The sequence below is a fragment of the Equus asinus genome, chromosome 2, assembly GCF_041296235.1.
Source record: "Equus asinus isolate D_3611 breed Donkey chromosome 2, EquAss-T2T_v2, whole genome shotgun sequence".
In the NCBI taxonomy this organism is placed as follows: Eukaryota; Metazoa; Chordata; class Mammalia; order Perissodactyla; family Equidae; genus Equus; species Equus asinus.
Window position 1 is genome coordinate 170,675,606 of NC_091791.1, and position 15,004 is coordinate 170,690,609.

General features: G+C 47.0%; 1 protein-coding gene across 6 annotated transcripts; it reads right to left on the reverse strand.

Moving 5' to 3' along the window:
* Positions 1-1,170: 1,170 nt before the first annotated feature.
* On the reverse strand, positions 1,171-4,345 carry LOC123283067 (granzyme B-like). Of its 6 annotated transcripts, XM_070519090.1 has the most exons (6): positions 4,296-4,330; positions 4,137-4,146; positions 3,070-3,230; positions 2,426-2,561; positions 1,963-2,220; positions 1,171-1,314 (listed from the first exon to the last, which is right to left on the reverse strand). In XM_070519090.1, the coding sequence occupies exons 1-6, from the start codon at positions 4,328-4,330 to the stop codon at positions 1,171-1,173; spliced, it is 744 nt and encodes a 247-aa protein (XP_070375191.1). The 6 variants fall into 6 exon arrangements, with proteins under 6 accessions (XP_070375191.1, XP_070375202.1, XP_070375187.1 ...); XM_070519101.1 differs by lacking the exon at positions 4,137-4,146 and having other exon boundaries at positions 3,070-3,222; positions 4,281-4,345; XM_070519086.1 differs by lacking the exon at positions 4,137-4,146 and having other exon boundaries at positions 4,286-4,330.
* Between the last annotated feature and the right edge of the window lie 10,659 nt (positions 4,346-15,004).

Consider the following 15,004-nt stretch of genomic DNA (forward strand, 5'->3'; position numbering starts at 1 on the left):
TGGGATCTTAGGAGCTCAATCAGGGTGTGTTTGTTTATTGATGGAAAAAGGGTGCTTTCCAGTCCTACTGCAGAGAGCGTAGGGCTAACTCAAAAGGCTGAGACAGCCCTAGGTGGCCAGTGAGGAGTCTTAGCCTAGAGGCCAGCAGTGAGTAAGAGGGACAGGCTGAAAGGGACACAGGTTATCAAGTGACCAGGTGGCCAATGCACCCTGAGCACTTCGGGGGACACTGGGCTGGATGTGATGGGTTGAGGTGACCGTACCAGGTGAGAGATGGGGCAGGGGCTCTGGAGAGACAGCCTGCCTGCTGTGTCCTCCATGGACCCCGCCTTCTGCCAGCACAAGCCTGGTCCTTGTTCCACTCTCTGCTAAGGCATGAGCTGGGCTGCCATCTCAGGGGAGAGGCCCTGCTGGAACCGCATGGACCTCTGGTGTCCTTGGCAGGAGGGCTAGAAGGAAGGGGCCAACTCAGATCAGGCTTATGTGGAGGGGACAGGAGTTGGCGGACATTGAGATCTCTCAGTGGAAAGCAGGGATTGAGAAGAAGGGGCAGCCAGGAGACTGGAGGGCAAGCTGGGCCCCAAGGTCACAGGAGGGCAGGGAGGAAACTCAGGCTGGGTGAGAAGGAGGAGCTTCTCCAGAGACCCACCCTGACTCCTTACCAGCTCCCTGGCTGTGTGAGAGAACTGTCCTGCTCAGGTCGCCTCTGCCCTCCCCAGTGTGGGTGGCTATGATGTTGAGGTGCAGCCTCAGGCTTGCCTGTTTGGTGTCCAGGATCTATGGTGTCATCCCCCTTCCTCTCTGCCATATAACGCAGGGAAGGAGGTAAGATGTTCACCCTGAGCCACGACCAGAGAGGTTCATGTTTTCTCCTGATGGTCCTCAGCTGCAGCCCTGGCAGAAGGGCATGCCTAGAGAAAGGTGTGGGTCAGAAGGAGCTGGGGAACAGCTGTGCTTGAGGTTTGTGGGAGGTGGTGCTGGGACGGGGAAGAGGAGGAAGCAGGAAACAGCAGATTTGTGCCATTGGCCTTCTAAGCACAGAGTAGGTGCCTGTGAATGAGGGTCAGTGAATAAACAAGAAGTCAGCCCTTCCTGCTCAGCTCAGAGACATTTATTTAGTTGCTGGGTGTTTCTGGATCAGCTCCAGAGAAGATTGGCTCATTCCCAGAGTTAGAGGTTTTTCATGGTTTCCTTTATCCAGGGCAGGAAACTCGAGACTTTCGTGAAGGCCCGTGGAGGTTTCCTGTTGTTTTGTCCATTGGAGACAATGCCCTGGATCACATTCTCACACACGAGAGGGCCTCTGGAGTCCCCCTGTGGACAGAGAGTGGGGAGGACTGAGTCCATGCTCCCCCGGGTCCTGCCCACATGCATCCCAAGCACCCTGTCAGTGAAGGTCACCTGGCGTGGCCTCCATGTGGCAGATCAGAGGGCAGGGCAGGCCCTGGTGGGCCCCTCCACTGACCAGTCCTGACCCTGGACGTTGTCCCAGCTTCATTTCACTCAGGGGTCTTGTCCTTCTCCTCCCCCAGGTCCCAGATCCTCTCCCCATGAGGGCGCTGTGGGACTCTGCTTTGGTCTACCATTTAAGAACATGGAAGCACGCAGGTGAGGCTGACACTCAGCGTGGAGGGTGAGCCATTTAACCAAGATGGGAGCCAGCTCAGAGGAGCCACCTGGTTTGACTGCTGCACACCCAGGGAGCAGTTTTCTAACACCTGTGCCCGGCGTGGGGCAGAGTGTTGCAAATTCATCTTCCGGATGGACCACCTTGTTTAAATGCATCTCAGACCCCTGGTAGGCTCCCAGAAGGCCTGTGACTCACCAGTCTGGCTGCTCCCCTCTTCTCTTCCTAGGAGAAACATCATAGTCTAGGGGGTGAAGGAGTCCCTATTGCTTGCATCTACAGGTTCCAAAACACCCCTCTCCCCAAAGCTGACCTAGGCAGATGCCCTGTCTCACCTTAAAGGAAGACTTCTTTTGCTTCGGATCCCCCCCACACAGCTGAGTGTTACTGTTGTAATTGCGTAAGTAGGATTCGCACACCCGGTCCTGCTGCACGGTCAGCTCCACCTCCTGCAGAGTGTCTGGTGCTATGCCATTTGGGGTGACTCTCCCCCAGCCTGCCACGTGGCACATCTCTCCAGGCCTCACCTGGCCTGTGCCCCAGGGCAGGCTGAGGGTCCTCACAGCTGCAGTCAGCTTGGCCTCTCTCTCCAGCTGATGAGAAGAGTCAAGAAAGTCCAGCTCAGCCACTGCCCTCCTGGGCCTGAACACCATGATGGCCCTGCACTGACTTCCCTCTCCCATGAGCTACTGGGACTAGCCAAGTGGCCAGGATGGGAAGGAGAGAAGGGACAGGTCCCAGTAGGAGGGGAAGCAATCTGGACCCAGGAGAGCAAGAGCAGCAGAGAGGTTCCCTTACCTTTAGTAACATGATGTCGTTGGCGAGGTTCTTAGGATTATAGTCTGGGTGGGGGATGGCTTTCTTCACAGAGATAACCTGCTGGGTCCTCTCCTGCTTCTGGATGTTGTGGGCCCCCAGAGTCACCTTGATTGAGCTACACAGAAAGCAGGGTGGGGGTGTGTGGGGGCTTGGAGTCAAAGGAGATCCAGCCCAGGAGCCATGAAGGGCAGGTGACAGCTGGGGCAGGGCAGGGCCGCAGGTGGAGAAATCAAAACAATGGGAGCACTGGGCAGTGGGTGACTCTGAGAGGGGATTCTGGGAGCTTTCTCAGCCCTCAGGCAATATTGTGAAAGGACTCTGAGTTTGCCTTTTGACCCTAGTGCATGGTTTCATCCTCTCCAGCTGCTTCATTTGGCCAGCGTGGTCTCTCTTCTCAACTGGGCCACTAGCTCTCACTTCTGACCCTTTGACCCCAAAGCTTACCTGTCCTATTTCTCACTTTCAGGCACCAGTCGTGCTCTCAGATGGCTCCTCTCATGAGCTCTCATGGCCTTGAGTTACCAGGAGCTGGGGGAGCTGTCCTGGGCTGCAGGCCCTGGGCAGAGAACAGGGGTCCCTTGGGGGGGTGTCTCAGGAGGTGTTAATGGTCTTTGGCCCCTCACCTTCCCCAGCAGTGAGCAGCCGTCAGAACAAAGTCCTGTCGCACGAGGACACCGCCACACCTGTGCTTTGCCTCTTCAACCAGAAATTGAACCAATGCCATGTAGGGACAAGAGTGGGGCCTGGCCTCATGTCCCCCGATGATCTCCCCTGAAGGAAAAGTCTTATCTACTTGCACGCACCCAGCCAGTCCACCGGGCATGCGTCACCTTGATGCTCAGGACTGCTGGGCATCTGGGAGCCCGAGATGGCCTGGAGTTGAGAGGGGCTTGGGTGGGGCTTTCCCTCTAGGAAAAGGAGGAGGAGCAGGCTTGGCCTGTGAATGCGTCCTCCACAGATAATTGGAGGTGAGCATATGCGTCCTAGGGACAGTGAGGTCTAGAGGCTCCTGAGAATTCCTCTCCTGACTTTGCTTTGTTTCAAGAGCCTGTATAAGGCACTGTTGTCCTGTGATGTCTGGGATGATGCTGCTTTCCAGTGGCCAGGACTTAGGTTTAGGGACCTAGATGTTGTCATAGCCTGTTTTCCATGGCCTGACACATAGTGGGGGCCCAAAAGCTGTTTGACGGCTGCATGAAGGAATGGCCCCCGATGGGCCTGAAGGAGAGTTTGTAGGGCCAGTGCTTATGGGATTCTGGAAAGCAGAGAAGTTCAGGTCCCCAAACAGCGGCTCCATCCTGGAAAGAAGGGAGCTGCTAAAGGCCTGGGAAGAAAAGCAGAGTTGGAGAAGGGACTGAGGGGCCTTGGGACTGAGCAAGGCATAGCAGTCCTCTGGGGACACTGGTCCCACCAACTCCGGGGTCTGCAGAGCTCTAGACTTCTCTCCTAAGCAGACACCGAGGGGAGCATCTGTGTCATCCCAGACCTGGAAGCCAGGCCCAGTCTGCCCTCTGCAGGGGAATTGATTATTTTCTCTTTTCCAGTTTCCCTCCCCCTGCCATGCACTTCCAGTTAAGTTCCACTTTGCAGATGGCAAACGTAGGGCCTAGGGTGGGAATAGCACCCACTGGTTGTTCTTGAGAACTGCCTTCTGCCCTTCCATTCCTGCTGGTAGCTTATCCAACGTCACACTTGGGATTCTGAGGTGGGACACGAGCTGGCATTCAGAATGATAGACGGATCAGGGATGTGCAGAAGGGGCAGGAGACCTGTGCCCACTGTGTTTGGTGGGAGGGGTTGGGCATCTGAGGGCGGGGATGGCCACTTATCTGCCTCTGCCCCAGAGGACAGTAAAAAGGCCAGCAGGAGCAGGAGAGGCTGCATCTTTCCAGGAAGGTTGCCCAGGTTGGGGAGGCTGGTGCTTCCTCCTTGCTTTCTTTTAGCCCTGAGGAGAGGAAGGAGGTACAGATGGGATCAGTGACCTCAAGGCCCCCTGTGGTTGTGTGGTGCTTCATCTTAGATGGCCATCTATGAAAGCTTCCCTGCCCCCACTCCTTCTTCCTGATGACATCCTCTGGGTGGTTATGAGAGAATCATGCAGTGGCCACATCGGAACAAATAGTGGATGACTCAGGGTGGACCACTTGTGCCAGCCTAGAGCAGGAACCCAAGGGTACATAGTGGAGACTGTGTGCTGTGGTATCGGCCAGTAGAGGTATTGGAGCCCCGGAAACCTGAGTCCCCAGTGATGGAACCACCAATACCTCATTTCCATGTTGCTAAGTCCATCAGGATGATTTCTTCAGCAGATATGCGTTTGGGCCCTTCTCTGTGCCATGACCAAACATAGTGGAGATGTGTCTCCTTCCCTTAGAGAGCTGTCTGTCTTGTGGAGGAGACAGAAGCATCAGTGAGCAGAGCACAGCATGGGAAGGGCTATAGCAGAGGGATGCACAAGATGAGAACAAAGCATGGCCACCATCTACCAAATCCATGTAGCAACCCATTCGTCATCACAGCTTCCTTCCTAGGGAATTTTAACATCTCTTTTTAAGTTACAAATGCTCAGAGTGATACAGTCCATCTCTCTTGGCCATGTTTTTAACAAAAGTCCTTCACTTGACCTTTATTGGCCTAAATTAACAAATCGTTATGACCCTAGAAAGTGAACCCACTAATTGACTCAAGCCTAGGTCAATTTCCTTTGGGTAGGCTGGAGTCAGTCCCACCCAAACCACATGGACTAAGACTGGGAAAGGGCTGAGTCCCCAGAGGAAGCTTAGATGACTGCATTGCCGATACCTTGTGAAGTGAGAAAGCTTACCAGGCAACCAAAGACCAGTAATTATCCTTTCAGGATTCTCTGTTCTCCGACTAGAGATCCACACGTCTGATGGATCCGGCCTGGCACATCATAGACTCACATTTGCTGAACAAACTCTGCTGATGATCTCGCTATGATGGAAGTGAAGGACTGTTGTTTCTAAACAGCCCAAGCCCAATCCTGTTCAGAGAACAACTAAGCATATCTGAGAGGTTAGGGCCTGGTGATTTAAGTTTCTCTGTGTACATTTTCTGTATTTTACAATTTTTTTTATGAGGAATATTCCGTATCAAAATCCATGATTCCAGTGTAAATATTCTGTTTATCAAACCAAGTACATTTATCAAACCTCTACCTTTTTGCGCCTAGCTTACCCAGTAGCAGACATTTTAAAAATAAAATCACTTCTCTGATTATAATGGTAATAAATATTTGTTAAGAAAATTTGGAAAGCAGAAAGGGAAAATGCCACTCCTTTTCCTCTCACCAACAGAGAGCCTGTTACCATGAGCAGTGCATTTTAAATACTTGCCATCATGTTATATACACAGTACAGTTTTCTTTTGTCCTCATTTAACTCTACAATTTAAGCATGTTCCTCATGCTCTTGAAAATCTGTTAGTCAATATCACTATAGTATTTCTTTCCCAGATACTAAAGAATTCAGCATGCAACTATTTCCTAACATTGTTGGAAAATTTTTGAAATAATTTAAGTGAAGAGGAAACAATTATCATTACCTGATTTCCCATCACTCATTGACAATCATCTTTAATGTGTTCAAGTATGGTCTAACATTTTTCTCTTGTGTATATCTGCATTTTTTAAAATTAAAAGGGTGTTATGCTAAACATAACTCTATGACCATTTATTAAAAATGGAGGTGAAATTCACATAACATACAGTTAACTATTTTAAAGTACAACTCAGTGGCATTTAGTGCATTCAAAATATTGTGCAACTACCCGCCTCCCTACTTTTGAAACTTTTTCATCACCCAGAAGAACATCCAACCATACCCGGTAAGCTGTAGGTCCACAGCACAGTGAGAACGGAATCAATTTCCCTCCTCCCTCTCCAACCCCCAGCCCCACTCCCTGGCAGCCTATAATCTTCTTTCTGTCTCTATGGATTTACATGTTCTGGATACTTCATATAAAAGGAATCAAGTGGTATTTGACCTGTTGTATCTGGCTTCTTTCACTTAGCGTAACGATTTTGAGGTCCATCCAAGCTGTGGCATGTATCAATATTCATTCTTTTTAAAGGTAAATAATATTCCTTTGTATACTTATACTACAATTTATCCATTTATCTGTGGGTAGACATTTGGGTTTTTCCCACCTTTTGGCTATTATGACTAATGCTGCTATAAATATTTGTGTAGACATTTCTGTGTGGATCATACGTTTTCATTTCTCTTGGATACACACCTAGGAGTGGAGCTTCTAGGTCATATGGTAATCCTATGTTTACATTTTTGAGGTACCACCAAACTTTTTAGCTCAGTGGTTGCACCATTTTACATTCCCACCAGCAATGTACAAGGCTTCCCATTTGTCCACATCTTTGCCATCATTTGTGATATTTCTTTCTTTCTTTCTTTTTGATTATAGCCTTTCTGGTTGTTATGAAGTGACATCTCATTGCACTTTTGATTTACATTTCCTTAACAACTAATGGTGTTTGTACCTTTTCTCTGAGTGCTGGTCATTTGTATATCTTGGGACAATGTTGGTTCAAGTCCTTGCCCATTTCTTACTTGAGTTGTTTGTCTTTTTGTTGTTGAGTTGTAAGAATTCTTTATATATTCTGGATACTCAACCCTTATCAGATACATGATTTGTAAGTATTTTCTCCCATTCTGTAGATTGACTTTTCACTCTCTTGATACTATCTTTAGTACAAGAAACTTTTTAATTTTTATGAAATCCAATTTATTGATTTTATCTTTCGTTGCTTGTCCTTTTGGTGTCAAATTTAAGAATCCAGTGCCACATCAGAGGTCATGAAGATTTACTCTATATTTTCTTCTAAGAGTTTAACGATTTAAGCTCTGATATTTAGGCTGTTTATCCATTTGGAATTAATTATTGTGTATGGTGTTAGGTAGGGATCGAACTACATTCTTTTCATGTAGTTATCATGTTGTACCAGCACCACTTATTGAAGATATTACTCTTTCCCCACTGAATGGTCTTGGCACCCTTGTCAGAAATTAATTGGCCATAGATGTTCGGGTTTATTTCTGGCTTCTCAATTCTATTCCGTTGGTCTATATGTATATCCTTATGCAGTACCACTCTATTTTTGATTGCTATAGCTTTGTAGTAAGTTTTTTTTTCAGTAAGCTTAGCCCAGAGCTAACATCAGCCACCAATCCTCCTCCTTTTTGCTGAGGAAGACTGGCCTTGAGCTAACATCTGGGCCCATCTTCCTCTACTTTATACGTGGGATGCCTACCACATCATGGCTTGACAAGTGGTGTGTAGGTCCACACCTGGGATCCAAAATGGTGAATCCCAGGCCACCAAAGCAGAATGTGTGAACTTAACCACCGCACCACCTGGCCAGCCCCAGCTTTGTAGTAAGTTTTGCAACCAAGAAGTATGATTCCTCCAAGTTTGTTTTTCTTTTTCAATGTTCTTTGGGCTGTTTGGAGCTCCATGCAATTCCACATAAATTTTAGAATTGGCTTTTCCAGTTCAGCAAAAATGGCCTTTGGAATTTTGATAGAGATGGCATTGACTCTGTAGATGGCTTTGAAGAGTATTGCCATCTTAACACTATATGTCTTTCAATCCATGAACATTGGATGTCTTTCTATTTAATTAGCCCTTTAATTTTTCTCGGCAATGTTTATTGTTTTCGATATATGATTTGTTCACTTCCTTGGTTAAATTTAATCCTAGGTATTTTATTCTTGTTGATGTTATTGTAAGCGGAATTGTTTTCTTAGTTTCCTTTTTGGATTGTTCATTGGCGAAAGTTTATAATAAAAATATATCTAGAAAAGAAGATATGATTCTTCAGTTTGTCGAACAAGTGAGACAATAATATCCAATGTCATAATGTCGGCTGATGTTTATTGATCACCAACCACAGATCCTCACCCCACCATCAGAGTTCCTACCGATGTTTCTTCCATTTCGCAAATGAGAAAGCTAAGACCCTGAAGAGCCAAGGGACTTGTTCCACATGACTCAGCTCATGAGAATGGAGGGGGACTTGGGATTAGAATGCAGGGATCTGATTCCAAAGTCTGTGATCTTCTCCACACCTCTACAAGCTTAACCATATCATACAGTGTTCAAGGAATCCGGGGGGAAATTTAAGGAGGTTCTGAGGAGTAAAAGTTTCTGTCTATATCTTTAATATGTGGCTCTAATTCTCTTAGAAAAGAAAGGTCCCTCAGTGTCCACCACAGTGTGACGGAAATTCCATCATATTGTGATGGAAAAGGTCCTTGGGATCACACACTCCCTTTGCTTTTAGTCTTCATTCTCCTGATTTTCTTCCCCAATATGTAGGAGAATGTCATGCTTCGCCCATGGGGGGCAATCCCCTTGGGCCTTAGCCTCTTACCGAATCACATCTAGTACTTATTGGATGTGGGGAGGGCCATTCCTTGCAGCAATGACAATGGCACAACGACATGGCATTCCTGTACTCGTACATGGCATTTGAGTCTGCTGCTATAAACCACTTTCCCTGAGTCTGATCATTCTCTTAAGTTCTGCCTGAAATCAGAACCTACAAGCATAAAGGGCCCGAGGTGATTTCTTTTGACCATGAGACACAGCCATGTTGTTGAGAAGAGATTCCTGCCTCAGGTAGGAGTTGTGTCTACATTCCTATTAGGAAGCTGGGATGATAGTCAGAATTTCTGGGGTGTTTCCAGGGCATCAAAAACAGTTTTCAGGGAAAGACGTGTCAGTGAAGGAGAACCTAGGTTATGAGTGGGAGTGGGCAAGATTGTACTTCCTTTTTGCCTCTGTAGTGGTAAGGATAAGGGAGAGAGGGCAGGATTGGGGAGAGAAAAATGTCTATAAGACAGATATAAATTTATGAGATTTCCAGAGTTTTGGTAACCACTAGAACACCCTTTAATTTCTCCTTGTTGCCTTTTCTAATCATTGCCCAGCCACCAACAAAGAGCAATGTGTGGATGTTGGGTTGGGGATAATTCAGTAAAAGTCTGGTGTGGGTCAATGTCCGGGGTGATGAGTAGACAGAGGACTATAGAGGAACAGGAAGGAGACGTGGGCTTGAGTAAGAACAGTGTGCCCACCCCCTCCCAACTAGGGACAGGTGTTGACTGCACTTCTGAGTGGGAGCAGGTTGGAAGGGAGTGATGTTCTGGGTTTGATGTCACTTTTAATGGGAGCTTGGATCACACTCAAGACTTCTCTCCCCCAAATCCACACCTGAGGGTCTTTACCTCCCCGGGAATTTTGCTGACAGAGGCTATTTCCTTTCTCCAAAGCATTCATTCCCACAGGGCCTAAAGGTCACACCTCGCCATTCTGGAGTGAACGAGTTCTTTCTTCTCCCATCTCTCTCAGGAGCTAGTGCTGTGTGCTTTCTTACCGTGTCTGTGCAGGATATGGCAAATGGTTTGCTTTTGGGTAGGTAAGAGCTGTGCTGCTGAATCATTTACCAGAACCCCTAGTATATGACTGCAAATTTGGTAGGTCTTTATCTTTCTTTCTGTCTCATATTTCAGCATAGATATAAGGTAGTGTAGTGTTTGCAAAATATAATTCACACCTAAGAATTCTTGTGTCACGTCCCCTATCTGTCCTCCAGTCTTGACATGACATCTCCTACTAGTAGGGCCCCGTCGCCCACTGATATTAAACTTCTATGACTGACCAAGTACTAGGAAGTAGCACTGGAACCACGTGTGGACAAACCAAAAGATCTGGACCATTCTAGCCAGCCCTTCAATAGCTGTACATGAGAAATCAGGCATTGCAGAAACCTGCTGGGCCACTGAGAGTGTTTTACCAATGGAACTGCAGCAGGATAACTTACTGAGATACCAAAGACTATTGTTCTGTCTGTACTCTCTCTGGCTTAATTTGCCAGAACCTCCAGCATATGATTGCAACACTCTAAACATTTTTAATGTTGCCTTGTCTCAGGTTCCTAAGCCTGGAAAATGGAGGATGGATCTGTTACTGGACCACACTTAATTCATGATGGCATTGAACTCCACCACTGAGGTTTTTAGGAGTCAGCTTTCTGGCCCCCTGGGCATCAAATGCTACGACTTTGGCTGAGCAGCTATGAGCATCTCACATACCTACACATAAATACCTAGTCATGAGCGACACTTGAAAACTCCTGAGGAGATAATGGGGACCAGAATGAGTGTGATTAGCATTGGCTTGTGTCTTTGACTTGGCCCTTGCCTCCCAGAAATCTCATCTCTCCTGAAGTCTCACAGGGGCAGGGAATTTAAACTTTTTTCTTGACCCCATAAAGGATATAACAGATAAGAGGAGGAAATCCTCGTTCCAAGAGGGTGCCCACCCTGGGCTCTGCTGAGTGTCCCAAAAGGGAGGGTCCCCAGTGGTACACCAACTCCCAGCTGATGCGTGTAGGAAAAATATGGGTGGGGGAGGGGTGTGTACCATGCTATCTTCAAATGGGCTGTTATTTGGTAGCTGCTTTTTAACACAAATACAGCTTGGGGGAAATCAGGGAAGAGAGAAGGCAAAGGGCATTACTATGAATCCACACCTCACTATGTTCCCAGGCATATGTGATTCGTATATGTGATCTCACTGAATTCTCCACTTTTGGCATGGGCATTCTCAGGAATCACATTGTAAAATGAAACAGACCCAGAGAAATTAAGTGATGTGCTCAAGGTCACATGGTTACAGAAAGTGTGTAGACACACATACACACACAGGACGCGTGCCTGCCCAGCTGCAAACTCTCTTTTGTATCACTCTAAGAGGTGGTGGAAGCCACAGCGGGCAGATGTTAGCTCAGCAAAGGAGAGTGTTCTGACAATCAGAGTTCTCCTAGAATGGCTGCTCAGGTGGCCCAGGAGCTTCCTCTCCAGGGAATTGTTGGAAGAGAGGCTGGCAAACAGATTCCTCAGGGGCCAGGGAGGTTATCTTGGGTGTAGACATAAGATCACTTAAGACTTCGCAGCTCTGAGCCGTTATCTCTCAGTTGAGAGCGACCTGACCTGGAGCTTAAGAGCCCTGAGCTCTTGCTCAATTATATCAATTTCTGGCCTCATTATCCTCCTCTAACAAAAGAGCATCGGGCTACAGCAGAGGCTTTGTAAATACTGTTAGCCATAGAAATCTCTCTTCAAATGGGTATGTATGTGCCAAGGTTGCTTTTCGAAATCATATGTCCATACCTATACCTGTATCTATACGTATGTACATAGACACACACATGCATATTTCATATATGATACACAATCAAATATATGTCTGTGTGTGTGCATATATATTTGTGTGTGCTTGTGTGTTTAATTGTGTACTTTTGTTTGTTTTGTTCCCTTCCTTTTCTCTTTCTGAGCATGATCTTGGAACATCTTTGCTTCAGGAGGATTTTTGGCCCTCAAACAAAAGCTCTGTGAAGTCAACTGTTCTCCCTGTGTCATGGAAGTGGGCAAGATCATTAAGATATTCTGCTACAGAGATCTTGGTGGCAATAAGATGTGAGAAGGCCCCCCTGCCAGGGTGACGAGAACCCAGAGGGAGATCTTTACCACATGTGAAAATGAGTCTGGTGTGTGTGAGTTTTGGTCGGGGGATGTTCATCTACCGCTGTGACTGGACTGAACTCTACAGCCAGATAAGCATCAAGATAAGGCACCCAGATAAGCACCAAGATCTGGGAGGGGATGGCTGCCCTGCATGCCCAGATCCACTGACCTGGCCCATGGGACACAATGTCAACACAGAGTCTCTTATCACACATGTGGTCTCCAAGTTAAGAGCTGGCTAATGTTGAGGGTCACTGTGATCTTGAATGCTAAGCATGGAGCAGAAGCCATGGCGGCCTGTGGATTGGAGGCTGTTCTCCATTTTTCTGGCACCATGTGAGCCTCCCTGATCTGGTGTGATGTAAGGAAGACAAGGAAGTGTGGTATGTCTCCCATGTCAGAGTTTGTACTGAACTTTTTACCCATAGGGGACCCTAGATGTAAACCATAAAGAAATGGCAGCCCTGATTGTGTTTTTCATCCTGGTATCTCTCCTTCATCCAGAGGTGGGGCTCCACTGACCACAGAACTGGAAACTTCATTTCCAATCCCAAACACTGCTGTTCTAGAGACAAATGTGACAGTGTATGTGAAAACTGGAAGTGGTAAGGCACATGAATGCTGTTTTCTCCGACAAGATGATTTTCACTTGTTTGGATTTCCCCCGCAGATTCAGGACAATCTGACCAGCCTGGACAAGGAAGGAGACTTGGGGAAATTCTGATGAAAGTCCTTTGGCTGTAAGTTTCATGAGGGTAGGACTGGTGTCTGCCACGTCCACTTCTGAGCCTCCAGTGCCTGGCACATAGTGGGTGCTCGATATTCGTTTCTTTGCTGATTGATGGCAAAAGTAGTCCTGATCGGTCCCTCTGCAAAGACTCCCTCTCTTATTCAACTGGCAGCTATAGCCCAAGTGGCCTGCAACATCCTAGGCCAGAAGCCAGATTACCACAGGTGACCAAGAGACAGGCTGAATGGGGCCGAGGCTGTGAGTGAAAGGTCTATGAGTCAGGTCTAGCCCATAGGGGGCAAGGGGCTGGATGTGAAGAGCTCATCCAGGAAGAGATGTGGAAAAGCATCAAGCTGGGTGATAACACAGCAAGAGTTTGTGAGGAGGTGGTGGGAGGTGGGAGAGAGGAGGATGCAGAAAGCTGGGGACAAACATAAGAAGAGGCTAGCCTGTGCGTAGCTGGTACCCAGTGACTTTGTTCAATAAATAAAAAAGAGAAATCAGTCATTTCCATCTAGTTATTAAGGCCATGGCAGCCTCCATGCAGGGAGATCTGCACTCTTCCCCAAGAAAATGATCAAAGAGGGGGCTCTCATTGATCTCTTTCTCCAGGACAGGAAGCTCGGGATCTTGGTGAAGACTTGGAGGGGTTCTGTTTTTTACCCAAAGGAGGCAAGGCCCTGGGTGGCATTTTTACACAGGAGGGGCCCCCAGAGCCTCCTTCAGGCAGAGGAAGGGAGGACTGAGCTGGCCTCCATGTGGTCCTGCTCTCCCCGTCTTCCTGGCATGGGTGGTCTCTGTTTGGGTCTGCGTGGGAGATCAGAGGCAGTCCTGGGGGCCGGCCCGGGCCTCGAGTGTTCTCCCAGCTTGACCCTGGCCTAGGCCCTGCCCACTTCTGTGAGGCTGTACCTCTGGAGCTGCTGCCTTGCTTTGGGTGGTCATGGTCTCACACAGGTGCGAGCCTGAACTCGGCTCTCTGGGGCTAATCCCCAGCTTGGGGCTGCAGAGCCTTGGAGGAATGGCCACCATTTTCTTCACACAATGGCGTAGTTTAATACCCAGTAGCCACATGAGTGACAGTCCTGAGGGGGTGCCTGTCTGTACTTCTCTTGTCAGAGGGGGTGGCTTTTTCTGAGGCAGCTACCCCAGGGGACATGATTTCCAAATGCAAACTTCCAGATGAGGCGCTGTATTAGTTTCCTATGGCCCCCAAAACAAATTCTCACCAACTTGATGGCTTAAAAGGGTGCAAATTTATTCCCTCACAGTTCTGGAGGCCAGAAATCCAACATCAGTTTCCCAGGGAATCTGTTTCTTTCTTCTTCCAGCTTCAGGAGGTGCATTTCTTGGTCCATGGCCTCTTCTTTCATCTTCAAAATATACTAAAATATAATGAAAGGAAATACAAATAAGCCAGGATAACAGGAAAAGAATGGCATTACCTAATATTCACCAGCTAGTTACAACCACCAACAAACATTTGGTGTACATTTTAATAGGCTTTTTAGTATGAAAATTTGTATACTTAGTAAAATAAAAAAGGGATCATGCTATACATAAGACCTTTTCCGTTGTTTTATTGGGTATAATTGACATATAGCACTGCATACGTTTAAAGTATACAGCATAACGACTTGACTTGCGTATATTGTGAAACAGTCATCACATGAGTTTAGTTAACATCCGTCATCCTTCTACCGTGGTTTGTCTTGGTCTCTGCAGTGCAGGGGGTGCTTCAGCCTCGGTCCTCTGTTCTAGGATTTTCTCAGTGGTGTCTTGTCCGTGAATAATTGTTAGTTGTTCATCTTGTGAGGGGGAGCAAAGTCGGGAATGACCTATGTTGCCATCTTGATGACGTTACTCTCCCACACATGAGATTTTGTACCTGCTTCTGTTACTTGGTCATATATGACTGTCAGGAAATACTAGTCATCATTTCAATGGCTGCTTCTATTTTGTCATTTGGATGTGATATATGAACTTACAACAATTTACTTACTGATGCTCTTTTTGCTTTATTTCAAGGTAGCTCTCATTTTTAAATTTTTTGCTAGTATATACCATACTGCAATGAACAACATTGAAGTACTTGTCTCATTTTCGGAGAATAAGTACATAAACTGGGTTTGCTAGTTCAAAGCATACTTGTATTTTTTAACTTACTGCACGTATTAGCAACTTGCTTTCTAAAAGGATAGTGCCAATTTATGTACTCAATATCAAGAAATTTCTATGGCAGTTACTCCACATATATGCCCAAAC